The sequence below is a fragment of the Gallinula chloropus genome (assembly GCF_964237585.1).
Source record: "Gallinula chloropus genome assembly, chromosome: 4".
Taxonomy (NCBI): domain Eukaryota; kingdom Metazoa; phylum Chordata; class Aves; order Gruiformes; family Rallidae; genus Gallinula; species Gallinula chloropus.
The window spans coordinates 43,674,885-43,702,620 of record NC_140088.1 but is presented as its reverse complement, the minus strand read 5'-3'; the positions used below and the strand labels follow the sequence as shown (position 1 = coordinate 43,702,620).

The 27,736-nt window shown below is 46.9% G+C and overlaps 1 protein-coding gene across 1 annotated transcript; it reads right to left on the bottom strand.

The window, feature by feature from the left end:
- Nucleotides 1-27,578, bottom strand: TTC9 (tetratricopeptide repeat domain 9; the record flags this gene model as incomplete). The annotated part of the gene is made up of 3 exons (XM_084262697.1): nt 1-816; nt 5,515-5,697; nt 27,215-27,578. 3 exons carry the CDS (start codon nt 27,576-27,578, stop codon nt 737-739), a joined length of 627 nt encoding a protein of 208 aa, XP_084118823.1. The 3' UTR covers nt 1-736.
- Between the last annotated feature and the right edge of the window lie 158 nt (nt 27,579-27,736).

Sequence of the window (27,736 nt, the reverse complement as noted above, 5' to 3'; positions counted from 1 at the left end):
TTAATAATTTTTATTTGCCTTTAATGAATTATTTCACAGTTTTTCCCTCACACTGTACACCACGCTTTCACAGTCCGTTCAGCATTCTGTGGTAGCCCACAGCCTTCTCCTCTGGCACTGGGACAGCTCTGCAGGGGGTTCATAGGATGCTCTGTGCTTTCATTAAAAGGATGTTTAGAAACAGTTTTCACTGGCATTAGACTGGGAGCATGTGAGCTCTCACTGGAGACCGGTAACACACACTGGAGAAGCAGGCAGAGGGAACTGATGGTAAAAAGGCATTTGCTATCCCCTGTGACATGACCAGTGGCTCTCTTGGCTTCTTAGCTCTTCCAAGCTCTGGTGATGACTCAGAGCAGAAACTCCCTCCACCTTGCCTGGTCAAGAAGTCGTTATTCTAGGGGTTGCTTCCCTAAGGGCAATCAGGCAGTCAGCTCAGGACCAGAAAGGTCCCCCTGGCATTGCCTACTCCAGATGTGTGACACTGTCGTGGAACAAGGCTGGCTGTAGCCATTGTGCTCTCCTGCCATGGGGAAGGGGTATTACCACGGTTGGCAAGCAGCCATAGCCAGCGCCTAAGTCTCTTTTTGTGTTTCAAAACTGGAATTCAAAGAGCAAGGGAGAGTGGATGGATGAGGAGATGAGGATGAGGCAGAGCAAACAGGAAAATCCACCAAATGGGCTTCTAGGAAGAAAATGTTCCCCCTTGGGCACTTCAGCTGAAGCGGCTTCATTTTCACAAAGCTTCTTTCTCTCTCTGGGAACATCTGCTGAGCTTCATCTCTGTCAGCTGGATATATCGTATGACATTGGTATCTGCAGGGAAAGAGCACACATACACACAGATGGTGGTTACAGCTCTCCATGAAAGAGGGGCACGCTGCACCTTCGTCCTCGGTGCATCACCTAGGGAGCAACATGGCCCCAGCACTGCCTGCGGGAACAGCATCAGTTGGAAGGGGCTTCAAACCAGGCTTTGGCTTTGGCCTGATTTGTACTCACCAGCCTTACCTCAGCTGGTTTTTACCTTCTCTCTGACTACTCTTTGAAACTCTACAGGCCATCCTTGCCGGCCCCCATGGAATTCTCCACCGGCTTCCTTTCCTGCAGTGCCCATGTGCAAGCCACTGAAGGCATTTTGCATACAGCCACGCTCTGCCTGTTCGCCCTCCTCTTTCTTTTACAGCCTTTGTCATTCACTCTTCTCACATTTTGCCATGGCAAGTTGATTTGGGAAGAGCATCCTTCACAAAACCTTGTTTTCCTTAAATTTCCTATTTGGAAGTTCTTCCACCATGACACTCTTATCTGCATGTTTGTCACATGCTGTACACTGCATACTGCCTTGTCTGTCCTGTCTGTCTGTTCCTAGGGACAGAGAACCACTGATTCATCTCTGCAGAGAGCTGTGGGACCCCAGCACCATGCAGGTGGCAAGTCGAACCCTCTCTTTCCCTCCAGTATTTCCGTGCATCAACACAGCCCACAGAGTATGTGAGCAATGAGGGAACCTGTTTACCCTGAAGCATGGTTGCTACAAAGAAGTGTCTCCAGACAGACCCCATGGTTCTGAAGCCATGGTCAACCCTTTCTCAAATCACGTTGATTTACTGTCACGAGGGTGACTTCCCACACACGTTGCAACCACAGCGTGGCAAAAGCCACGTGGTATCAGAAAGCAGCATCCAAGCAGCTGCTTGCACCACTGATAAACAGTTCTTTATTAGATCATCAGAAAGCAATCTGAGGTGCCAGGGGGTAGCAGTGGGCTGTGGCAATGCTGCTGTGACTTCTCAAGCTGTCTCTGGGGAGGTGAGTCCCCCAACTAAGTCTTCTGCAGTTTCAACTGCATCATCCTTATCAGTCGTGGCATCCTTTGGGACAACATCCAGAGAGTGGGATCCAGCCAATAAGTTGATCATGCCCCATTTGGGACATTCTTACTGAGCCCAGAGGTCGTGCTGTCGCTGGTGTTAGACAAGGTGCACCAGCATCCTGGGCTGCTCATGCATTTGCAGTTCCTACCAGCCCAGCAAATTTTAAAGCTTTTTTTTAAAAAAACAGCCTTGGGTTTACTTGCACAGCCTCCTGGAGTGAGGAAACTCTGTTGGGGGGTGGGCAGCCCTGAATGTTAGGCCTAAACTGGAATCGGTGCACACAGCAGGCAAGCAGCTAACTCCCAGGCAGCGTGAAGGCAAGGCCAGCGCTGTGCTGGCTGCACCTCGCTGCAAGCACTGCCCCAGGCCCTTCGAGGCTTGGATGGGCTACACCTGAGGTACTCGTCCCCACTGCTGAGGTGCATGTTTTGGATGTCTGCAGGTGTAACTGCAAAGATGTGTTATGAGCTCACACCTGCCCGAGCCTGCGGGGACCAAGGGGACATAATTGTGCAATGAAAGGTTGTCAACTCCCTTGGGCTTCCCAGCAAGGTGGCCAGCTGCCAATGGCACAACTCAACTCCCCTGGAAGGTCCCCACACCCCTGGGAGGCCAGGTGCAAAATAAGGTGTAGCCGGATAGAGGGTGGGGAGATACTCCCGTTGCCAGCTAGTTATAAATCTTCTAGGCGGGCTGTGGCTTGTCTTGCCTCCTTTTTGAGGACCACTTTTGCTCAGGAGCAATAATGAGGGCAGCACTCCCCTTGCAGAAGGGAAGCCTTGTCTTTGCCAGGGCTTTTCCATCATACGGTGTTGCACCATACTAGTTTAGCCTGCAGAAGTGGTTCAAAGATAACTGTGAATGCTAATGAAGAGAAGACTCTTGTCTCAGGGAGGAAGGAGTTATTCCTTTCTGCTGACATGGGAATTACAGGCAAGGATGGCTCAAACAAGGGGTCACACTCAGACAAACAGATGCTGTCAAAACTGTAATGGGAATGGGTCTCCTGGCTCTTAGGACTGTGCCTGTCTGTACCTCCTGCCATCTTAAAGGTCATTTCTGCTTCTCTCTGGAGCTTCTGAGCCCAATTGCTTCTCTGCTGTGCAGGTGCCATGACCTGGATTTTGCTCCTAGGTGCTTGGGGAGGCAGGTCCTGAGCTCCTCCGTGTGCCTGCTCCGTGCAGCATGGAAAACGTGGCTTGTGTGCGCTGCCTGCATGATGTTCTAACACAAGGACGTCAGCACAGGGCCAGCAAAGACCCAGCCATGGGGGTTCCATGTTACCTGTCCAGCTGGTGGTCTGGTCTCCATCCCAGTCAGTTCCCACCTCAACAGTGTGGCCCCACTGGTGGAAAAGAGCAGAAGGATGCTTGAAGCCAAGGTCTCTGTTTGGCTGCCCACGCTGTACCAGCCTCTGGACCCTGAGTTCACAGAGGACTTGAATTCCTGCTTTGCACAACTTACCAGTGGCTTCTCTCTCCCTCCATAAGGGGGGAGGGGGGTCATATGGTTTGCCTGTTATTTCCATCTGGGTTTGGATTGTGTTTGCTTGGAGATAGTGGACACTATCAGATGCCTACAAAGCCAACGCCTGTCTGTAGGGTCACTCGCTGGCTGCCACTGACTCAGGTGTTTTCACTAAGAATTTCCAACTTCCTTAACTGAGAATTTGCTTTTAACGAAAAGCAATGATATCAACTAAATCTGTGCATTTTACAGGGATTTTTTTTTTCTTTCCCTCACTGCTTTTATCCCATTAATAGCAGCGTGCCTGTTTGCAGTTAGACCTGTCCTTCAGGCTGCCACTTAATGAAGATGCCTGGTTTAATCTTGGTAAATCAGATAGGTGTTACTCTTCTCAGGGACTGCCTGTTCTTGAAAAATTGCTGTAAATTAACAAAGTGTTTCTGACTAAAGCTGATCTTTATGTTCTTGTTTTCTAAATGTTTTATTTCCACTGAAAGTGGAGGCACTGGCTCATTCCAGGTAGCCTGATAACTCTTGATAAGCATTACCCAATTCCTACTGCTGTAACAGCTGCTTCCTATCTTGCTGTGTCTGTTCACTTCTTTCCCCCCAATACCCTTCAAGCTTTCCATAATCATAAATAATACAGTGCAGCAATGGCCTTGAATGGTCTAATAATAACAGGGAAGAGTCTCTGATGCAGAGCTGAAGGCCAGAACTGGGTTCTGTATACATTAAGGGCCTTTGGAGACACTTTCTAGTATGTCTTTTGCAGCAAGCGAAAGTGGTTTTTGAAGCTGTGGCTGTTGAATAAATTAGTACTTATTTCAGGCAGCAATGAAGGATACCAAACAAATAGAATCACTGAGGGGGGTGGGGAAAGATCAAAAATACGTATTGTTTTGGAAGAGGAGAAAAAATAAAGCAAAGTGGTTCAGCTAAAAGGACTCTTCTGTATCTGAGTCTTGTCAAAACCTCAACTTTTTATTTTCCAGTGGCTGTTTTTGCTCTTGCCTAGGCTGCTCCATTTCCTGGTTCTGGCAAGGGCTGGAAGCAGGAGGATACGCTGTAAACTAAAATGGGCTAAACTGAGCTTTTAAGCACATTTGCTCAGGGAGTGTGGGGTGCACAGCTGTGCTGTCAGACTGCCCGCAGCCCATGGCCAAGCACGGCAGATGGGACCTGGAACCCTTACGGGAGGTGGAAAGGAAGGAGATCCCAGTGCACCCTGCCTGGCTCTCCTGTGGGACACGGAGCACAGCCAGGTCAGCTTCTCTTGCCTCCTCTAGTTCATATCAGCTCCACTGTGCTCTGCTGGGGCCCAGGCTCGCTCTGGGCTCATGCCTGGTTCTCACTCTTCCCTCGGATTCAGGTGGACGAGCTGCTTCATGTGGTTTTCTTTGCCCATGGATTCCCTTTTGCTTTCCCGTGATCCTTCAACTTTTCTTTGTCTATTAAAAGTGTCTATAACAGTAGCATGGTATTTATCTCTCTAGTAGGAGGTTCTTTGAAAACTAAAAGTACTGTCTCTGTCCTGTGGCCTCCTTTGAGGATGGGTAGGTTAGCATAAAGGTGGTTGCTCTGGCAAGGCCAAGTTGCTTGAATACATAACTTCCTTGCTGTTCCAAAGAGTTGCTGGGTTTTGGCATGGAGATGACAAGTACTTGGCTGATTTTATGGCTAAAGTTGAAGCATCCTTGATGAATGTTCTCAATAAATGTTTGTCTTTTTGATCTAATTAAAATACTAATCCGTTACTGAGATGGTGGAAGGTATGACTATCAGGGATTGCAAAGTGTCTTGATTTTGTTAAGTGGAAGAAGGCTGTTTTGAAGAGTCAGAAAATATAATGGTTGGGTTGCACTCTTCCTTATCCTGCTTACTTCAAAAATAAACCAGGGAAGGAAAGAGAGGCAAGGACCTCTCCACACAAGCAGCATTCCAGCAATACTGGCATCTTCCACGCTGTGCTGCAACCTTGGCAGCTGTTAATCTTTGGGGACTGCAACCTTGCTGTGGCTAGGAAAGGGAATACAGCTAAGGATGCAGTGAGTCATGCTCATCCCTGTGGAAATCAGTGCAACCAAGTCAGGGACAGACCAAGTCTGGTGAAAAGGAAAGCAGAAGTGCTCAATGCAAAGCCACATACCCGCTCCCCCTGTCCCCATACCTGTGGGCTGGCGGGATCGTGCCTCTTTCAGGTAGTAGAGGGCTTTGTTGAAGTCACCCAGGTGGTAAAATGCCACCCCCGATCGATAGAGCGCCTTGAAGTTCTCTCCTTCTTTCTGCAGCACTTTGAGGCAGTACTCCTTGACTCGCTCGTAGTTCACCAGCTCGGCCTGGAGCAGGCAAGCTGCAGGGGATGGGAATGGGGGGCAGACAGACAGACAGACAGACGGGAGAACGTTAGTGCCGTGTTTCTCCCCGCTCCTGCAATCTGCAGGGAGGAAGAGAGCATCTTAGGTGAGGAAGTGACTCAGCCCCGTGACTCAGAAAGGGTGCAGTCACAGGGGGTGTTTGCCAAACCCGATTGTTTGCAACTGAAATACCAACTGCTGCTATTTTCAGCCCTGCATGGTGAAGGGGCTGTGTTTGCTCCTGGGGGGACTGAGGGGACGAGGAGAATGTGAACATCCCTCTGTAGATCGGGAATGAACAGGCAGTGAAACAAATAATCTGAGACTAAATCGGGCCGAGCTTTGTATTTGGCTTAATCCAAGGCTCTTGGGTGTGCAATACGTAACTGCCTTTTATGCAGGAGGTCCTGTGTGGAGCTTTGCTCTAGGTGGCAACAAGGGAAGGTGCTGCTAGTGAACCAGAGAAACCTGGAGCTGTGGCACAGGGAATGACTGTGCTTGGCTGCGTGCTCTCTGCACAGCGTCACAATGCAAGCTCACCCTGAGAGGTCAGTTCTGTTGGCTTCCTAAAGGGAAAGGTAAATACAGGAAAGCAACAGCATGCTGGGGACCCTGTGCTGCAGGCCAATTGTTGCATACACGTCAGGGAGCTGAAGAAAAAAACCCTATAGTGAGTTTCCCACGGCTAGGAGTAAAATAAAGAGGGAAATCCTTGAGACACACTTTGCAGCTCTGTTAGAGCCTTACTGTAGTGCTTACTCTGGTGGGCTAAGCTTCATTAGGTGTTACTGGCCATTAGGAATGGCTTAAGGGACTCTGGCAAGGACATGGTGCAGTCACAGTTGTTGGGGAAATGAAGGAAGTTGTACTGTCTGCAAGGCCACCTGGTGCTGTGACCCAAGGAAACTGTGGGAATGACACAGTTTGGGGAAGGAAGGCAAGATGCTGCTGCAAGGATCAGTTCAGAGGCAGGCACTATCAAGTGCCAGGGCATGGAGAGAAATTTCCCATGGCAGGTGGTGCTACTCAGTGTGTCTCTGGCAAGGGGGAGACTTGCTGCTCCTAGAAATCCAAGTCGTCACAGTTCAGGTGTCACCAATGCGCAGCCAGGCTTATTTTTTTGCCTGGTAACTGCAGCCTGCAGCCGGGAGGATATGATGCTGGGTCAGTAAAGTGATACTCTTCTTGATTTCATTCCCCCTCCACCATTAAAGTCAGCCCTGTGCCCTCTCTGTAGCTCCCTTTACATCTCAGGGGCAGGAGGTTGGCTAGGTGACCTCCAGGGATTCCTTCCAAATGAAATTTGTCCAAGTTTATGATCAGTTAACATGGACAGAACAGGCTCCTAACCCAAGTACATGTTTGAAGCTTAAAGAGCTTCACTGAAATGATCATAAACAGGCTTTGGGCAGTAGAGAACTGATGTCAGGGATGCGTTGAGCAAGGACTGCAGATCTAGCCCCACTGTTGGTATGTTTGGTTGAGTGATGCAGAAATTAGTAATGAAAGCTTTGTCTTGCTGGCTTTAGTGATGGGCTCTCAGTATATTTTAACAGCTCCTGCCACTAAAGCACATAGGTATTTCAAAGGGATCTGGTTGCTGGCTATTTGATTGCCAGCTAAAAAGCACAGATGTTTCTAGAAGTTTCGTGGCATTTCCCCATCCAGAATCTGTCCCTTCCTATTCGTCAGACATTGATTTTTCTCACTCTCTTTCTAATGGAGCTTGAAATGACTGCGCCTTGTTTTCCTGTATTTTTTTCAAAGCTATTAAAAAAGTAAATTTACTCCTGGCTTCCCAGCCCTGGAAACAGGGCTGCTGTGCTTATCTGCTGACCAGCAGCATTTACAGCAGCGGCAGCAGCTTTGTGCGTGCTGCTGATCTGATCCAGGCTTTCCCCTTCTATCAGACTGCCTCTCAGAGCAGCTAGGGCTGGGGTTTGGTCTCTCAGTTCATTTACTACTTGGTATTTCCAGTTAGTCACAGAAATAGCTCTGAAAAATGACAGGCAGTCTAATCACCTATACTAACTCAGCCACTCCACGCTGGGCTTGCTTCATGGGTCGGTTTAAAAGAAAGTCTCCCACATCCTGCTAATTTATTAACCCGAAGGGGCTTCCAGATACCCAGCCGGGCTCTTTCCATGACGCACTCACAGTAAAGATTCTGTGGGGCATCCCCACTAACAGTGCACTGGGCAGAGAGAAGTCAGGCTCACGTGGCTAGTGGGAGATGTGTGCTTATCCACACAAAGCGGGCAGATGGATGTGCAGGGAACAGTTCTGCTGGAAGAGCTGGCCATTTGGAGAGCCAGAGTTGGAAGTGCCTGATGGAAACGAAGCTGGAGGGAATATCTTCCTTATAAATATTTAGAGGTGTGTGCTTTCTGTTCTTGGTGGGCTGAAATTATCTTAATGGGCTGGGATTCAGTGCAAATACTGAAGCTGTTAGTAATTCTGCTTTCAGAAATGGAAGAACCATGGGATCCATGTGCTTTGTACCTCCTTCATTCAGGGGAGAATTGTTTTGAAAATGTGCTGCTTTCTTAAACAGACGTGTGCATCTTTGGGAGTGTTTGTTTACCACCTCAAACCCCTCATCACCCTCCTTCTTGGTTCATAATAGGCCTCCAGTGAATCCTTCTGAGGAACAATGCCCAGTTAGAGACCAAATAGAGGTTTATCCAACTCCTCCTGCTTTCTTGAAACTGCATGGGCTTGGTCCCACACACTACTGATTCTGGTAGCAACTTGATTAGGAGGGTACCCTGTAGTTTCAGATCCAAACCTATAGTCACCCATTCCCTGCAGGTCTCACTGTCATGGTAATGAAACATCTACTGGCTACATGTCTCCAGCTCAGAATGTCAGGTGTCCTCAGCCTGTGATGGTTATCCATCACACTTGATTATCATTCTCAGTTTGGCAGCTGATTTACTGGGGCAGCTTATGCAAGAAGTAACTCATAATTTTTGAAGACTTTACTATCCCATGGTGATGAAGAGACCCCCGTCTGCCGTAAAACAAGCTGTTTTGAAACTACTGGGTAAAATATGCTATGGGGAGGGGGAGGAGGTTAAAGCCATTAGCTCCAATAGAGGGGCCCTATCCATCACTCTTCCTGACTGCTGATGTTTAAGCAATGAAATAGGATGTTTGGCTCCCTTTTCTCATAAAAGGAATGATAAGCCAAGGTTTCTAGGTTTTAATTTGTGGGCTCTATCTATGCCAGCCAGTTCCATGAAGCTGCAACAATTTGAGAGATGCAGTACAGATCTGGTACCAGCAGATAACTGTACCATGAGAGCTAATGTATGTGGCCCTGCTCAGCACAAGGTTACACAAAACAAAGATTAAAGCTTCTGTTGACCCAAAATGTATCTACACTTCTAACCTTCATCAAGAGCTGTGATAAACAGTAGTGGGAAACTGCAGCTAAAATACTGGCAGTTGGGGGTTTGGGATTCTCATTTATTGCACCCTGAATTAATTTTCAACTCCAGAGCATCTTTCAGGAAGGCATCTAGGCTTGATAGGTGCTTGATAGTGCGAAAGGACCCATGCAGTCCTTTCCTCCCCAAGGTTAATTACTTTCATTGTTCAAGGAACATCACTGTTTCTATAGTGGGATTTTGTTTAAGCTGCAATTACTAGCCACCCTGAAAAGCTTGAGTTTGCATGTTGCATTGGTACTCTGGGATGAGGATCAAGTCATTCCATCTTCTAACAGCCTGCATAAAGTGGTGCCTGGTGTCTCTTACTAAAAAACCCTGTATCTTTCCTGCTTTCCTCACCTGTAATGCTGCTCACTGAGCTCTCAAAATGAAGTTCAAGGGAAAGTGCTGTCAGTTCACATCTTGCCAGAGAAACCTCTTCTGTGTGAATACCTCTGCAGGCTATACAAGGAGCTGAGTTTGGCTCAAGCTTCTGATTTTGGCTGAGCTAAGAACTAAGCCTGGAAGTAGGACGTAGGGGTTTTAACAAGGAGATTTTAAGCAGAAGTGTCTAAGGCCTTGCCTACGAGGCAACTGTCACCAAAGGGTAAATCTGCATCCCAGAACAACCTTGCAAACAGAGTTTACACCAGTGGCTGACTTCCTGCTGTAGGCAAGGCTCAAGACCTACCCATGTTACAGAACACTTAAGAGCACGAGCCAGCAGCGTTAGGATATCCCTACCCTGTGGCATGTTCTGGGGCTCAGTGTGTTGCGTTACTCCTAACAGGAAACTGCTGCTGTTCTGGGAGATGAGAATGCCCTTGCCCTACAGGGATATCTTGGGTTGCAAGTTCACATTGCACAAACTGTCTTGTTTGCAGTCTGCTGTCACCCAGATAAGCAGGTAGCATTGCCTGTATTTAAGTCTGGTTGTGCCTTCCACTGTAGAGAGAGTCAGCTGCTTATAAATTTGTTCGTATTTTTAATTTTTTGGACTAGAATTTTCCATGTGTGTTGTCTGACTTTGATGTCTGCTTTTGGAAAATGTCAGCCAAGACTGTTCAAGTATTTTTTTGAAAACCAGGCTGGGGAACCCTATCTTATTTTTCCCTTGTTAAAGATTTCTGGTGGCTGTCTCTTTAGATTTGTCTCGTGCCCTCTCATCATTTTGGCTTTGCAAACTGAAATCTGGCAGATGCAATTCGTGTCAAGCAGGTGTCTTCTGTTATCCTCAGGGTAACCTATAGCTGGCCAACTGATAACCTTCTGAAAATAAAACCACTATAGTACTGCCTAGAGTACTCCAGAGATGTGTTAGAATTTAGTACCTGAATCCACACAGTATTCAGTCCACCCTGGGCACAGTCCAGCCTAGGAAAAAGCAGGTATTTGTAAATACCTGTTTACGGGAAGAAAGAAGAGCCCTGTGCCAGGGCAGGTTTAGATTGGATATTAGAAAAAAATTTTTTACTGAAAGAGTTGTCAGGGCCTGGAACAGGCTGCCCAGGGAAGTGGTTGAGTCACCATCCCTGGATGTATTCAAAAAAAGGGTAGATGAGGTACTTAGGGATATAGTTTAGCACAGGATGGGAATGGTTGGACTCGATGATCTTCAAAGGTCTCTTCCAACCTTGTGATTCTGTGATTCTGTGAAAGTGGAAACCAAGCTGGGAGGGGTTGTCTTATTTGACAGACAGGGAGACAGATGCTTGTGCAAAGAGAAGAGAGCAGGGTGGAAACACACATGGGGACAGAGGCACAGAACTGTTGGGGTGGTGAAAGGGTTCAACCAGTGGGAAGTTGATGTCTATTGAGGAGGCAAAGTCTGGAGGGAGGAGTTGAAGTTGGGACAAGGTGCTGAAGACAGAGGCACTGCAGCTAGCCTGAGGACCAAGAGGAGCATTTACATGAAATCTCAGCAGAGGAAACCAGTCTGCCTAGGTGTGTAAGAATAACTCCTCCAGCAGATGATATAACCACTATCCCATTTCTGCTCTGAATCATCTTTTCCTCTGCTGAGTGTACTCACCAAGGGTTACTAACCTGCAATGCTGAAAGCCAGCCCTTGCAAGCTTCCTTGGAAACCGAAGCATGTCCCCTGTGCAAGAACTAATGGTTAAGTCAGGTGGTTGAACCACCCTTGTGCAAAAGGGTCTGAATCCAAATGACCTTTGTTTTCCACTTCTAAGACTTAAAAAAAGCTGTCACACATTGATTTGTTTGGCTGCAGAGCAGAGAGAAGTAGGTAAGTCCATTAGAGCTTAAACCTGAAGTGGATATTCCCTCTTTGCTATATTTATTCTTGACTCTATCACTGGAGTTTAACAGCCTCGGTGGATTATTACTCCTTAGGAAGTGCTAGGTACTCCAACTGCTATGAACTCAGTGTGCTTTTCACAGACTGATAGTGTCTTTCCCAGAAATAACCACCATTAAACTCTGCAAAATACTTTGCTTTCTGACATGATCTCACCCTAAGTATAGCAGCCAGCAGCTTGCTCAAAATCTGTTTAAATTGCAGGAAGATGGTGCATATTCTTGCTCTGGTTCTATTTTGGAAAACATGATTGATGCTTTGATATAACTGCTTCAGGGTTTTATTCAGACATTTGATTAAGACCTTTATATATCATTGAACAGACTTTGTTCCCAAATCTCTCTAAGACTAGAAATAACAGGGAAGACGTAGGAGAGTCTCATACTTCTGGTACTTCAGAAGCCTTGGCATTCTTCGTAGTGATGTTCTTCCTCACAAGAGGAATGTGGTAGTAAGAAGTTCTGCTTTGATTTAAGCATTTGGGAAGAAAAATTCTTGGGATATAACAAAAAAAATAAGGGGTTGGGGCAGAAAAAATGTTTGTCTTAGAATAGAGAACAATCTTTTAACCACAGCACTAAGGGATGCGTTGCCCCATCCCTGGAGGTGTTCAAGGCCAGGTTGGATGGGGCCCTGGGCATCCTTGTGTAGCTCCAGGCCTGGAGGTTGGTGTCCCTGCCTGTGGCAGGGGGGTTGGAACTGTGTGATCCTTGGGGTCCCTTCCAACCCAGACCTATCTGTGATAATGGATGCATCATTAATCTCCACATGCTGCAGTTGGTGTAAATGGTGGTCACGAGCACATGGAGCTTACAGTTTCCACTGGAGGAATTATAAAAGGGTACAATTACTACATGGCACTGAAAAATTCAGCCATATGTTAATAATTTAAATTGTAATTCTAAAATAAACAAGGTAAAATGTGTTTCATAAGATGGAGTCAAGCTGCAGTAACTGTCATGTATGGCACACAAAGACCTGGCCTACCAGAATGCTCACCCAAAACCCCTCTGAAGGTATTGATCCTGGGTGTGTAGACTGCACTGGCTACATGTGGATGGCACAGCCCCTTTTTTTAACCTGTGTTTTAGCCTGTGTTAAACCTTCAATCCTGATTGGCACCGAAAGGAGGTGTATAACATGCAGGAATGTTAGGAAGCCTACGCCAAGGGCAAAGAGCAGAGGTGGTAAAGCATCCATATCTCCTCTGTGCCCCATGTGTTCTGTGGCTTTCAAGAATGCAACCCAGCATTCCTCAAAAGAGGACTTTAAAAGCATTTTTAATTTTTTTTTTTCTTCAGAGAAATGCCACATGAAGCTTCACTACAAGGCTGAGAAACTAATTAGGATGTGCAGTTTCCAAACAATCTCTTCCATGTAATATTTCTCTTCTTTCTATAGTCCAAGCTTGCAAACAAAGAGGATTTTCTGGCTTCTCACCAATAAAAAGCTAATTATAGACAGCTTGATAATGTCTGGCAATAACCTGATCAGCTGACTCCTAGTTCCCAGACAACCTTAATGGGATGAAAAGGGAGTGGGATGAATGACAGTACAACCTCCCAGCCAGTGGCTCTCATTTATTCCTCTCCAGGTACCAAAAAGGCCTAAATACACCCAAAATGTGTGGAATATTAAAATCCAAATGGTATGACAGGTTAACTCTCTCTGTAGGGAGAGATTAATGCTAAATGAGGTGTGGATCCACAAATGTTTGGAGACCCCAGAGAGCCACCTCTTCCAAAACAACTTTGCCTTCTTCTCATCCTAACTTCTTGCCCATGCCTTCCTCCTAGACATCGCATGGGCTCCTCCAGTTCTCTGCTGCTCTTGTGTCCTTCATACCTATTCCAGAAGGAAGCCCCTGGCTTCACAGTTCCAACTAGCTTTTCTAGGGGAGAGACCCAGCAGCAGTGACTGAAGTATGATGATGCTTCCACCACTGTCCACTCTAACAGGCATCCAGCAGTTCTCAAAGGAGCTGGAGAGCCTGTGTGTTGAGGTTTTTACAGCTGGCATCCCACCCCAGGACTCTGCCTGTTGCCATCCTTTGGAGTACACAGGGCTGACAACAAGGAGATAAGTAACAGTTAATGCAAGGTGTCAGAACAAATCAGTTTAACTCCAGTCTGCCATGGGGTGATCAGTTTTCAAGATAAAGGAATTTGTTGAGTATCTTGGCTTTTACATTTGCCAAATGACAAATCCTAGAGACACTTTCTTAAGCAAATTAAAGGAGCACAGTCTAAATGAAGATACTTAACTCTGTTAACAAAGTGAAAGATAATATTAACTAGGGCTCTGCATCAATAAAGACCTAAATGACAGACTGCAGCCTGCCTTGTCAATTTGCAGAGAACACCAAGACATGAGGATCTGCTATATGTTGGGGGGGGGGGGGGGGGGGGAACGACAGACACCTGGTAGAATTCCAAAAGATCCCCACAAATTGGTGGCGTCCAGATAAAAATAGGATGCAATTTGACAGGGGCAAGTGGAAGGACCTATAACTTGGCAAGGAAAAAAAACCCCAACCAACCACTGTGTAAGTACAGCGGGGAAACTGTTGTTAGGAGAGCAATTCTGCTGTCAAGGACCTGGGGAGTGGATCTCCAGCTAAAGTCATCAAGGCTATACAGTCCATGCAGGGTAGCATGGATGAAAAGGAATTGGCAAGGTGTGAGAGTACTGTGGGATCTGAAATGAGACAGTCTTGAAAGAAAATATGGACAGAATCCAAAGGACGACTCTAACAGTAACAAGTGGTCCAGAGAAGATGAAAACAAAAGCTTCAAGAAGACAGTGGGGGAAGACAGGCTAACAATGTTCATATAGGTAAAAAGAAAAAAGCCACCCTATCATGCAAAGAAGGGTTTAATCAGGACACAGTCTGTCATCTTGTACTTAGGAAATAAGAGGGTTTATGTTTCAGCAGGGAAGATTCTTGCTAGGAGGAACTTTCTAGCAGTGAAGAGTGAAGTGTTCAAGAGACTGCTTGAGGAAGATGTGAAGGACCCTAGCTCTGGAAGTCTTTAAGAAACAGCTTAAGCAGATGTTACTTGGGATATGTCTTGGCTGTTTCCTTGTACCACGCATGGGTATGGATCGAAGGCTCCTGGATTGCTGTTCAGCACTGCAGTCCTGTTATTGATTGTCCTCCGGTCTCACTGATGCCTGCCATTTAGAGCCAGCTCCTATCAGCAGGTCCTGCTGAAGGATGTCACAGCAACACCCAAGGCAGACATGTGAAGATGTAACCACTTAAACGTGAGTGATTTCTGCCTTTGCTGTCTGTTTATATCAGCGTGTTTCAGGGTCTCCTTGTTTTAAAGAGCACAGTCCTCTTGAAGTGTTGATTATTTCTAAATGATTCTTAAGCTTCTTTATGGCAGGTTTGCGGCAAGTTACACTTTTCTGTCACAAATCCAATCATATAATACTGCAGTTTTCCTTCAAACAGCCAAAACTTTGAGGAGTAAGGAATTTCAGCAAACCGTTCATCTGATCCCCATAGAGTATTTTGACCTACCAGTTCCTGTAGTTACTGGTCCTTCAAACCAAACCCAGGAAGATACTGAAAATTCTTAGCTGTAGTAATATTAAAGTAGCTAAAACCTACATGTCAAGCAAACAAGAACGGTTTTCTAAAGCCAAAATCTGCACCCAGCTGCGTACCAGCAAATCTTTATTCTGCTGTAATAAAGAGCCTAAGATGGAGATGATCTCCATGTTGCATCTTTTAATCTCTATACCTTTGATTTTCTAGCCAGGAGAGGTAGGAGCAAAGCCCTAGCCAAACACTGGTAGAACAAGAGCTTCAGTTAGCTTTTAACTACAAGATCATTTTGATTCTATAATACCCATAAACATTAGCCATGTTAGAGGTAAGTCCCTTCTGTCCGTTTATGCTGAGGCCATTATTGTCGATCTGCCACATTAAATCCCTTGGAGGTTTCCTCCTCTCTGACTTTATATTTATCCTAGCAATCTCTGACCTGTCTTGACTGTTTAAAATTGGTACTCATCCTGTAGTGTGATTTTTAGATATGTTTGGCCTTCAGCTCTACTACTGCAGCTGGTATCTGTTCCCCTGCTCCTTCCTTGCTGTTCGCTTTTGTTCATCCTGTGTTGCTTTACTGTCTCCTGCGGCACCTTCTCCACATCGTACCCTTTCGTCCTCTGGCCTTCTAATGCTGTGGATACCCACTGCAGGAATCTGGTCTTCTTGAGTCATTTCACAAGGGAAAAAGTACATGGAATTGTACTGATCAGCAACGTCAGATGGTGACAACCATCTGGTAAGAGTGCCAACCATCTGGTAAGAGTGCCTGGAGTTCAACAGCAGTCCAACTCTAACAAGGGCTATCAAATATTTTATGATTGTTACCAGAGTAGATTAAACAGTGAAATTAATGTCTTGATGGAAAGATTTTTAATTTTTTTAAAGCTGAGACAAGGAGGGCATTTTTGTAAGGAGGGATACACTTTGGATGAAGTGATGGATCTCAAGCTGCCTCTTTTACTGAAGGGTGAAGCATCCTTTGTTTGCAGTGGTTCAAACAGCCATACTGTGAAATGCAGCTGGAACAGCTTGAAGGCTCTAAAATGAAGTCCCAGACAGCTGTGCACGCTGTGACTGCCTCAAGCCTGGCTTAGTGGTGCATGCTTGATGTGGGATGAAAGCTAGCACTTTATCCTGTCCCACAAACCAGGCAGGATGACATGGCTGCAGAACATCTGTGTGCTGTGCCCTGTGGTGGCTCACAGGTCACCTCCTGGGACACATGGAGGAGCTGAACACTGCAGGGTCTACTAAGGCGTGGAGAGCAGGCTGTCTCTCAAGCCACCTCCTTGTGCATTTGTGCCATGTATAATTGATAGGGACTGAAATGCTTTTGTTTTTTCCTTTAACCCTCCTTAGTTGAAAAGACACTAATCTGTCAAGATGGAGAGGTCAAATGGGGAGGAACACTTCCTTCACTAAAATAACCCGTTCATGTGCTTTACCCAGGTTGTGTAGCCCAAAGCCTTTCCATTTTAATGATGTTTTGAAACAGAAAGAAACCTTGATGGTCTCTGTGGGCAGGATGGATTGGAGAACCACTGATGGAACCAAAGAGGCAGAGGATCCCCAAGTCAACTGTGTTCTAATCAAAGAGAGAAGGGGTATAAGTTAAAGTTCTTGAAACCTTATTTTCTTTAAAAATGTATTTAAACTAACACAGAAGAGTGAATTGTCAGCAGCAGAGCAAACTAATCCTGGCTGTGTCACCTGGCTGATCTTGAGCTGAAGTGTCACCCTTTCATGTAGTTGGGCCTCTTTCCTGCTCTCCATTTCTACTGTATAAACTTAGTCCCACTGAGACATCTCCCTCCCCATTGAATTTAACTGGCCAACAGGTTTGGAAGTTAGTGAGAGGGGACCGACAGGCAGGCCACAGAAAACATAGTTGTTTATGACTCAGTAATATGAAAATTTCAGCCTGATTTCTAAAGAAGCTGAAATAGGTTCTGCCGACAAGCTGCTTGGTCTGTAGGTAGAGATCACTAGTAGAATACCTCAGGAATTAATGTCAGAATTGGTCTTGTTTAGTGGTTTTGTTAATGTAAAAATAGGAGTGCCCTGCTGACACCGTGAATTTGAAAGGTACTGTCAAAAGGGATAACGATTGACAGCATCACACAAAAAGAACCCTAAGACCTGGTGGAGAGTAGTAGATTTATTTGGAATGGAAGTTGGTAATACAAACTTTAAGACCGTGCTCTTTGGGGCTAGTAGGAATTTCTGGTAGGATTTGCGAGCTGGAAACTCCCCAAGAGGAAAAGGATGTGAATAGGCTGATCACAGGTTGACTGAGTCATTTATGTGACGTGGCTGTGGAAATTAAAATCTCAGAAGTTTATTCATAAAGCCAAACCAGTTAGCAGTAGTTCTCAAGCACAAAAATGTAATATTTGCTTTACAGTTTTTACCCTATCTAATGCAGCAGTGAATGGTTTGATTTGTTATGTGTCTAAGCCTTCTCTTCTAACCTTATTAGGTTCTTTAACTCCATAATTCCTTCTGGCACTGTACTAAGGTTAATCAGCCCTGGGTTTTAAAAATTATTTTGTACTAATCTATTAATTTAATTTGCCCCGTTCCCCATAAGAAGAGCTCCTGAGCTGCCTCAGTATGAGTTCCACCACCATAGTTAGGGAATTTATAAAGGAAAATGAATACATTTTCTTTGTACTTCTGATATAGGGCAGGATCTTATGCTGCTCTGGTTTCTTTGCAATGTGAACGCGCTACAGTGTCTTAAGCAATTAACTGCTGCAAAGCATTTAAGAGGATAGTAATCTAGGATTTGAATGATGCCAGTATTAAAAAGAAGAGTAACGGAGCTGAGGTTTAATTTTGCACCATACTGTTTGATGAAAGAGGCATTGCTACAGGTATGGGGTGGAGTTCTGATTGGACTTTCTGAAGCACTGGACAAGAAAGGTGTCTTTGCAGAGCAATGACTAGGACTGACTTATAATGGTTTTACAGAGCATTGTAACAGACTCCTTCCCTCATTGTTCTGCTTCTGCAAGATTAGCTGGGTGGGGGGATAACCTACCTGGGCAGCTCCTGCTCAACAGAGGCTGCAGTCATTCCACAGGGCCTGTTTATTCTCTGCAAGAAAGAAACATAAATCTTTTTACCCTCTTCTGCTCTGGGAGCAGAAGTGGAGCAGAGGAATGTGAATTCTCACAGCTGCTTCCCTACCGTTGGTTGAAAGATGGTACTTGATGCCGTAAAGATGCTTTTCACATCAGAGTGGATTTGTGGATAGATGGTGACTGTAAGGATAACACAGCACACCGGAGGTAGAACTTTGTTAGACACATCAGACCAGGAACAGTCAAAGGAAGCATTAAAGGTCTGACATAATTTTTCAAGTCCCAGACACTTCCTCTGCTTTTAATTTGCTTCCAGGAGTAAATTTCCTCTCCCACATACCCTGAGGAATGTGGAAGACAAAGATACCCCATTGTTTGTTTTGTATTCTCCCCTCCATCTGCTTCAGAGAGCAGTAAACAGCTCTGCTGCCTGGAGTCAAGAGCTAAGTATTTCAACTTAGGAAGGACTCAAGATAAGCAGCATCCAACTGGGCTGTTCTAAAACCAGTCTCTGTGTGTTAGACTATGCCTTACAGATGCACCAGATGGGTGGTGAATTTCCATGGCTTGACTAAGCTCTACCAAGAGGGCCCTGAACACCCCTTGAAAGGTAGGTACCTCATCTGGGCTTCCTCAAATCAGACTAAGAGCTGTTTAGATGCCCCTGATGTGGCCAGGCCAGAGTTACACCAGAGGTGTGAAAAGTGACAGTTGTAATCAGGGCATCACAGGAGCTTTGGAATCAAGCTTTGAGGAACACTGGTGGCTCTTTGTTGGCTGACCCAGCTGCTCCTTTCCAGCAGCTCACAGGCAACGAGATCAACGGCTAGGTTAGCAGAGCTTTGCTGCCTGCCACTCTGATATGAAAGAAGTTGCTGTTGCCATCGATGCAGAACAATCTACATGACAGCCCCCTAAACCGGCAGCGAGTAAATGCAGTGGGCAGCGCTCTTACTAAAGAAAGGAAGGGAATACCAAGTGGTGGCTGGGAAGAGTATTTGTTTAGTCCCTGACAAGGCAAGGATTTGACTCATCAAACTTTGGACATATTGGAGAAGGAAAAAGGCCTTGCAACCAACAATTGGTGTCCTGCATCCTGAAAGGCTTATGCAGTAACCTAAGGATAGCTGTTCTCTCCACCTAGGGATGTTCACAGAGCTGCAGTTCCTGCCTTGGTGATGGTTTGTATGAGTGAATAGGATTGAGATGTCATGATGAAGTCAGGAGCTTGGGACTCAAGATTGTCAGGCAATTCTGGGTTCTTGAGCAGTCTCACAACTCACTGAGTTGCTAAGAGCATGAAACTGCTTCTCCCACCCCGGCTTCTGTTGGGAGGCTGTTGCAGAATCATTCGGGGGGGTGATTTACACTGCCTAGGGCTTTAAAGATGAGGACATGTTGCTGTGACAGGCAAAGTTGTGATCATGGCTGTGAAGGTCAAGCATGAGTTAAAATTCATGCCCCTGATCAGAAGAGTTGGTAATACATAAAGGTGACTGACAAGGCTGTGGAGATACGGAATACAGTCAGTCACATACTTGCACACGTACACACTGTTGTGGAGAACCTTGTTCCTCTTTGTTATACATAAATATGTAACCAGGACCAAATGACTGGCTTTCTGTGGGTGTCAGAGCAGAGATGAGTCTCAAGGAGAGCTGGGAGGAGGTCCAGCCTGAGCTCGTATACAACAGTTCAGTACCACAGCTCAAAAGAACCTGGTGCATCGTGGTGCTGTGGGGCAGAGTATGAGAACAAAGGGGATGAGTGGAACAGAGATGAGGGAAGCCTGGAAAGGGACAAAACATTGTCTAGGAGGTCAAAAAGTCTGACATGGCTGCACTGCAACTGGAAGGGTGAGTAGAGGAATTCAAAGGCAGGGAAAGGCACAGGCCGAGTAAGCAGATCCGAATCCTGAGCTGAGAAACATGGTGAGAGAAGTGGGTACACAGGACAAAGCCAAGGAGAAGCAGATGGTGCTATGCAGCCTGTGAGCCTCAGGGCCATGGCACATCAAGAATTTTGGAGAGTGGGGAGAAGGGAGCTGATTTGGAAGTGCAGATCATGACATTAACTATTGCCGATGGATAGTAACAGATGAGCTCTGGTATGTCAAGCTATGACAGTGAAAGATGATTGCTCCCAGCTGTCGCTTCTGCCATGGGTTATCACACAGAGAAAACGTGACTGCCTAAACCATGTCTATGAATTATCTCAGTACTGTTTCTAGCTGTGTCCTAACTCCCTATGATGAGTACACTGAGACAGACTTTCTACTCCAAACCCACCTTCAACGGCTGCCAATACCTAAGCAAGCATGTAAGAACAGGACAAGCTACTACAGTGTTCTACCACCACCTCCCATCCTCACACAAGTGAGTGAGTCCCAGCTGAACCTACCTTCAGCAATTCCAACAAAGCTTCCAGAAACTGCTCTGACTCCACAACCTTTTAACCACAACTGTTAAAGGGAACAGAACATGATGCTCTACACCACCACAAGATTTACCTGCATTCATCGATCAATGTCCTAAGCTTACTGTTTCCTGTCCAAGATGCACTGCAGGAATGAACAAAACGAGACAGATTCCTGGGCAGCCATTAGTAACAACTTCCTAGTTAACGACAGCTCAATATTAACTCTTTTTCAAAGCATTTTTAACCCTCACTATGAGTCACTGGTATAGTGCCTGAGTGAGCTGAAACCAAATTAAATAAACAGTTGTCTCGAACATCAGCTTCTCATCCACAAAATGTGGGAACAGAGCAGCAAAACAGCCAGTAAATTTTCTCAAAACTTCATTATGTACTTTCTCCCTTTCTTAATTTTGTTTCCTCAGTTTCACGCTCCTTTATTGTTTTATCTTTGGTACTCCTGTTTTCTGTGACATGGCACAACACCAAGATGAAACTGGGACCTGGCAACATCTAGATATCCCCTTTTATTTGTACTGTTTACTCTTCCTTTCCTCACAGCAGCCTCCTTTATCAGGTGTGCATCAGATCTCATCCAAAACTCCTAATGTGAAAACCCCTGATGACCGGAGGCACAGCTGATTCTTGAGGCATCAGTGGCACTGCATGGAGGACACTGGTAAGGAACTGGGACTATGGTCCTGAACCGATAAGCTGTTCTAGGAGGAAGGCTGGAGAAGCAGGTCTGGAGTTGGGTCAGAAATTTCTAGGTCTAAGTGAGCAGGAGGAAGAGGAGAATGCTCCATCTGCTGAATCATACAGAAAAGGTGGTAACCACCAAGCTCATTGGTGTATCTAGCAGTAGACTGGGAACCAGTTTTCATTTTTGCCCCTAAGTTTTATTGTACTAGCTGAACCATCTTCAGCACAGCACCGATGGAAACCTATGGAGATATAAAAGGCTCACTGAGGGACTTTTGCTGGAGGAAACTCCAGGACAGTATTTCAGCAGAGGATGAGGCAAAGCTGGCAGGACGTGGTACTACAAAGCTCTCTGAAAACACATGAGTGTGATCGTGGTTACCTGTAACTAGACTCAGACAGATCGCAACTCACCAAGACTGCAGCTCCTTGGGTGAGTCTGGCAAAGGGCTATATACACCTTCCCAGAACTTGCTGTTTCTGGCAAATGGTGACAAGGTCAGCTAGGACAGGCTGCCCCTCATGCAAAGGGATTTAAACATGTGGTAGAAATGGCTGCAAAAGAAACTCTACCATAGCCTCAAGTCCTGAAAAGGCTTGGGAAGAATAACGACACATGTAGAGGAAAATGCATCTCCTGCCTTAGCAAAAGAGATGCTGTCAGACGTATCACTTAAACCAAGCTTGGAGGCAGCTTGCCATCCTTCCTCCTCCTCCCTCCTGCCCCTCCTCCCCCTGCATCTGGATGTATTTATATATGTATATGTATAAAACTCTTCCCTGAACAGGGGTAGCGTTGTCCTCCAACATAAAAGGGAATAGGTGAACACAGAGTATTTATGATGAGTAATTTATGACCATGGCTTCAAATCTCACTTTACTTAAATACAAAAAACCATCCATGGTCATCTGTGTTTATTCTGTGCTGCAGCTGCACCTACCTGGAGCAATAATTGCATTGGGCCTCTAAGACAAGATGTTCCCATGCACTCTGGGTGGGTAAATGTATCTAGACCAAGAGTGTTGAGAAACCCCCACCTCAGCCAGTGAAAGTGCAGACCACATCCTGCTCTGTTTGCTGCTCTTTCCCGTTGCGTGGTGTCTTTACAGGGGGTGGTTTTTGTTGATGCAGCATACACAAAAAAAGCTTCAAGTAAAGCAACAATCCAAGACTGCTTTAACACCCACAGCACCATGTGGTGTCCTGGTAGAGCCTGTACTTGTTAATGGCTATATACTGGGATGGGTTTTCGCAGTGACTCCTCGTGAGGAGTCCTAGTGGGTGGTCAGTGAGACAAGTTCTACCAGGTTTTCTCATGTTTAATTGTATTTTTACTTGGATTAGGTGTTGTAAGCATTTTTATTTGGATTTTCTCAACGGGGTTACTCACCAATGTCTCTGCAACTGGTGAAGGTTGGGAGTAGTACTGGCAGCCTGGTCTGGAGCCTGAGGATGCTAGCAGGTTCCTACGCCTGGAAATGCCACATCCTAGGGGACCGCGGCTACGACCTCTGCATCGTCATGTATGGTACCAGTGCATGTTTCTGCCAGTGCAGGAGGCCAAACCTTGTTATCTAAGATGAGATTATTTTGGATGACTCTATTTTGTAATATTCTGTGCAGCTATGCGTGCCTTCCTGCCCAGACTCCTGTACTAAAATTGAGCATACCTGAAGAGCTATATAAACACATTACACTTCATTTACATTCACCTGATTAACAAAGCCTTCCTCTACTCCTAAAGCTTGTAAATGCAGATGGCTAAAGCGGGGTTTGAAGAAGGAGAAGATCTGGCAAAGATGAAACAACCGGTTAGTGAAGAGAGGAAGGATTAGTACCCTGCATCCCCCAGCACTGCTCTTCATCCCCAGCTCACTCCCCGGTTCCGTTCCTTCTGCCAGGATTAGCTCCAGAGTTTCTGCGTGCTTAGGGAAGCCGACAAAGGTTTGCTTATCTCACTGCAACACTCCCTCCCCAGAAACAGCTTCAGTCTATGCTTACCCTTCAGATTTTGCTGCTTTGTAATGACTAGGGCTTGTTTCTCTCTGGAGAGCAGACACAGGTCCTTTCCATCCTGCAAACTTTTAGGCGGTAATTTTGGAATAATGATGATGATTTTAATTGTGTTTAATGAGAATTACGGTTGCACTTGTGGTGTGTAAAGGATCCCTACCTGCGTGCAGTGTGCAAAGCATTTAAGCTGCTTCTAGATCAAAGCTGCTATGGGAGCAGGAGATGAGACCTGAGGGATCTTTGGCCAGTTTGCTTTTCTGCAGCCATTCTTCAGACATTCATCTCTTTAAAAAAGAAAAAAGAACACAAGCCACTGACTTGCGGGAAGCTCAGCAGAATGCACCATCAGGGTGAGACTGCGGTCCCTGTTCTCGAGTTTTCAATAGGGCTGAGCAAGGCAGAAAGAGGTCAAGCGACTTCTTCAAGGTCAGAGACCGGCAGTGAGTCATAAAGAAAGGACTGTTTGCCTTACAGCCCTGCATTCATTCTGCAAGGCTCGTGCTGCTGGTAGGCTTTGTCTTTGCCTACCCTAGCAACTTGTGGGAGCCTCGACCATACTGCTGCTCTGGTGACATGTATCAGGGAGACTTGTGGTAAGGTGAAGGGGTATTGGCAGGCCCAGGTAAGAATGTGGCTGTGCTGGACTTTGCAGATGTGAGGAGGAGTTCCATTAAGGCAAAACTCTGGGAACTTAAACTGAATCCCAGCTAGCAGCTTAGCGAAAGACATGTGATCAGCACTGCCAATGGCAAGCGGCGAAAATCCTAGGGTGATTTAAAAAACATATATATATAATTAATCACAATAATATAAATCCTAGCAGATTTGGGATGCTTTGAAACAGGCTAAATAGTTTAGGTTGTGGGGGTGCCACATAGCTCCACAACAGGGAACTTTAGAAAACACACTGAATATTGTGGGGCTCCCAGGAGCACAGGAGTTGGCCACCCCAACTCGCAGGACAAGAATTGTCTGTTGAAGGCACCCTACAGAGGAAACGGAGCTGAACAACAATCTGTGTGCACATTTGTGCCTAAATTTACATTCTGTAAGGCAGTACAAGCACTGATGACACTTCAGGGTTTGCCCACATGTTCTTACTCATGTAATCACTGAGATTAAAAAAACAACCAACCAATCCCAGCCTTCACCCATAATATTGCTCCAAGTCCCCTCTGGGTGTTTATTTCGATATTTCTCACCAGTTTATTTGGCTAAGTGTGTATTTATCTATAGATGATGCTCTCCTCTGGTATGAATACTGCATCTAAACAAGTAAGTGTGTGTGCATGCATCTGTGTGATGCAAAGCACCTCTGACAGGTGGATGCGTGGTGACCACATGAAAAATGACAGTGCAAAGGCAAGGTGGGCTTCTTGGATGCTGAGAGTAAGCAGAGGTGCTAAAAAAACCTCAACAATGACACTCAGATGACAGCTGCTAATGCTGCTGGGTAGAAATCAGAGCTGAGAGAAAAACTGCCTTCCCTAGAATGATGGTGTACTGCTGCTATGCTCTCTGCACTATGTGGATTTATTTACCTTAAAAACCACTCTAGGCACCCATTCAGTGCTCAGAAGTGAATCTCCCCCCCTTCGCCTCTCCTCCTTACGTTGGTTTACGCAGACTTCAGCTCTAACCGAATGCGCTGGTGCCTCCGCCAGAGCCCACTGTGTAAGGAAACCAGTGGCTTCTGCTGCACCACACTTAGACAATCAAGTCCCACTGCTGCACCTCTTAGAGTTGCTATTAAGAAGGTATACTAATTATTGTGACAGTTCTGGGGAAAATCCCTCCACCCCTCTTCCTTTCCCTTCAGACACCAGTTCACAGATCCTCCTGCTAGAATGGGAGCTCTGGGACTGGCCTAGGAGTAGCAGCGCCGCAGTTCCAGTCTAACTGCACGTTCCCCTCGCCAACATGCGAAGCATTTCTCTAACACTGCTTGCAGACAGCCCAGCAGGCACACATGAGGCTAGGCATTTCCCAGGCAAGCGCTGTTCCCTGCTCTGTGCATGCCATCTACTGAAAACATGCGACAGCCGGCTGTGCAAAATAACACCTTGACCTGCTGTGAGGTTACTCCAGGAAAAGTACCACTTGCAACTCCGGGGTTAATTATATTCATCTCACACTGGTTAAATTTAGGGGAAAAAAAAAAAAATCTCTTCAAATCTAGGTTAAAGATGGAGCACGTTTCTCACACTGCCTGATTGCTACTGCTGACAAGATCAAATACAATCAGCAGTGAAATAAATTCCCTGCAAAGACTCAAAGCAGTAAATAAACGAGCTGGACAATGACCATCACACAAGACAACTCCATCAGCAGGAGCGGACACGTTTCTAGCAAGTTGAACTCATGTACTCAGCAGAAAGCACCACAGCAGCAAATTGCATCCCTCCGTCTCCATTTACCTTCTACCTACCACATCTCATTTGTATATAGCGGAGATATTTCCTGTGAGTACTTTTTCAAGCCCAGGAACTCACCAAGCTGTATTGTTCAGAGTATTATGGGCTCTTTGTATAACCCTGCCAATCTAAATGAGCCTTGCCAAACACAATGGATTTTAATAAACTGGGGAACAAGAAATTTAAAGAGTGAGCCAAAATTACAGCCATGCAATTATGGTATCGCTCTGGAATCTCACCTGCTGCTCCCTCTATGCAATTTCAACAGGCTTTTGAAGGAAAGAGTATTTGAAAACACAATGAAAGGGGGCTAAATATACCGAAAGGTATACTGAGTACAACAGATTGGCAAGGATTTGAGACAAGAGAAGGTTCTGGCTTGGTATTTCAAACCATTTGATTTATTCTGTACCTTTTCAGTGCTAGACAGTGGGAAACAAAGCTAACCAACTGTCTAAAAACCAAAAATCCAAGTGATGGTGAGTGCTGACACACCACAGTCCTGATTTTTGCCATTCCCCCCTCCACCCCCCCAAGAATAGAATGGGTAACAAGCGATCCTTCATCCTTCTGGAAAACAGCAGAGCTTTAGTAATGTTGTGGGTTTATGCACCTTACCCAGGTTATGAACACGCACTTCCCTGTGTGTACCCAGGCACAAGGTTTTGGTTTAGAGATGCTTTCAGGCTTGGAAAGATTAAAAAAAGCCATGCACTGCTGGGGACCAAATCTAACCTCTGATCCTGCAGTTCGTGCTGGGGTAAAGCACCTTGAAGTCAACAGGAGTTCTGTCTCTGTAAGGACTTCGAAACCACACCACAAAGTAGTTACCCCACACCCTCCCCCATCCCAACCCTCCATCTTCCTGCAGCACTTCCAAACGGATGGCTTGGGAGCAAAAGGAGCGGTGATCAAATGTCTGCTGGCAGCTAGTGAAAAGCCAGTACTACAATTTGCTTTCGACTTTCATGGGTAAGAGGCCAAAAATGTCCTTTAATATGTAGTACTATTTGGAGCTACCGCAGCGGCGCCCAAAGCCTTCCCCTTCCTTGGACATCAAATGCGGTAGAAGGAGCCTGTCTCCCTCTCTCTCTCCCCCTCTGTAATACGCTTAATTACAGCCACCAGACCTGGAGCTGAGGCGAGGGGACTGAAGGACACATCTCGGGCTGAGGGAGAAACGCGGCGTGCGGTCTCGGCTGCCCCTCCAGCCACGATTCCTCCCGAGCCTGCGCATCCCCCATGGGCACGGCTGCCTGAGCACCTGTCTCCCGGGCAAGAGGATGCGGGGATTGAGCGGCGGCGGTCAGCGCAGCCCCGGGGAAGGGCCGGGGGCTGCAGGCAAGCCCCAGCGCAAGGAGCGGCCTGGCCGTACGCCCCCTCCCCGGAGCCGCACGCCGGCAGCACCCGTGTGCCGAACGCGAGGGCAGAAATGAAAATGGAAGCCCGCGGCAGGGAAGGAGGTGGAATGGGGCAGGGAAGCGAGGCAGCGCGGCGTGGCGGAGGGGAAGGGAGGTGTGCGCGGCGAAGGTGTGGGGACCCCCGCCGCCCCGCGGACCCGCTGACCTGCCAGGCTGTTGTAGCAGTCAACCTCGATGGCCTCCACCGCCTGCCGCTGCTCCTCGCTGAGCCCGGCGGCGGCGGCGGCGGCGGGAGGGCGCTGCCCGGGCGGCTCCTGGCTCAGCAGCAGCAGCAGCGCCTTGAGCTCCAGCAAGGCGCGGTGGTACTTGCCGATGGCCTCCCGGAATTTCTTGTCCTTGTAGCACTGCGCCCCTTCGCTCTTGAAATCCAGCGCCCGCCCGATGAGCTCGCCCGGCTCCGCGCTACCCGCCGCCGCCCGGGGCTGGGCGCCCCCCGCGGGGCCGTGCCCATCGCCCGCCCCGCGGCCGCCGGCGTTCAGCTTCCCCGCCGCCGGGCTCGCCCTCTCCATGGCCGCGGCGCCGCCCGGATCACCGCGCCGCCCTACGCGGGCGATGCCGCGGCGCCCGCCGCCGCGCTCCCGGCCTTGCCCCCGCGCCGCTCCCCGGCTCCGCCGCTCGCTCCCATCCTCCGGCGGCCGCCGCGCCTCCTCCCCCGCCCCGCAGCCCG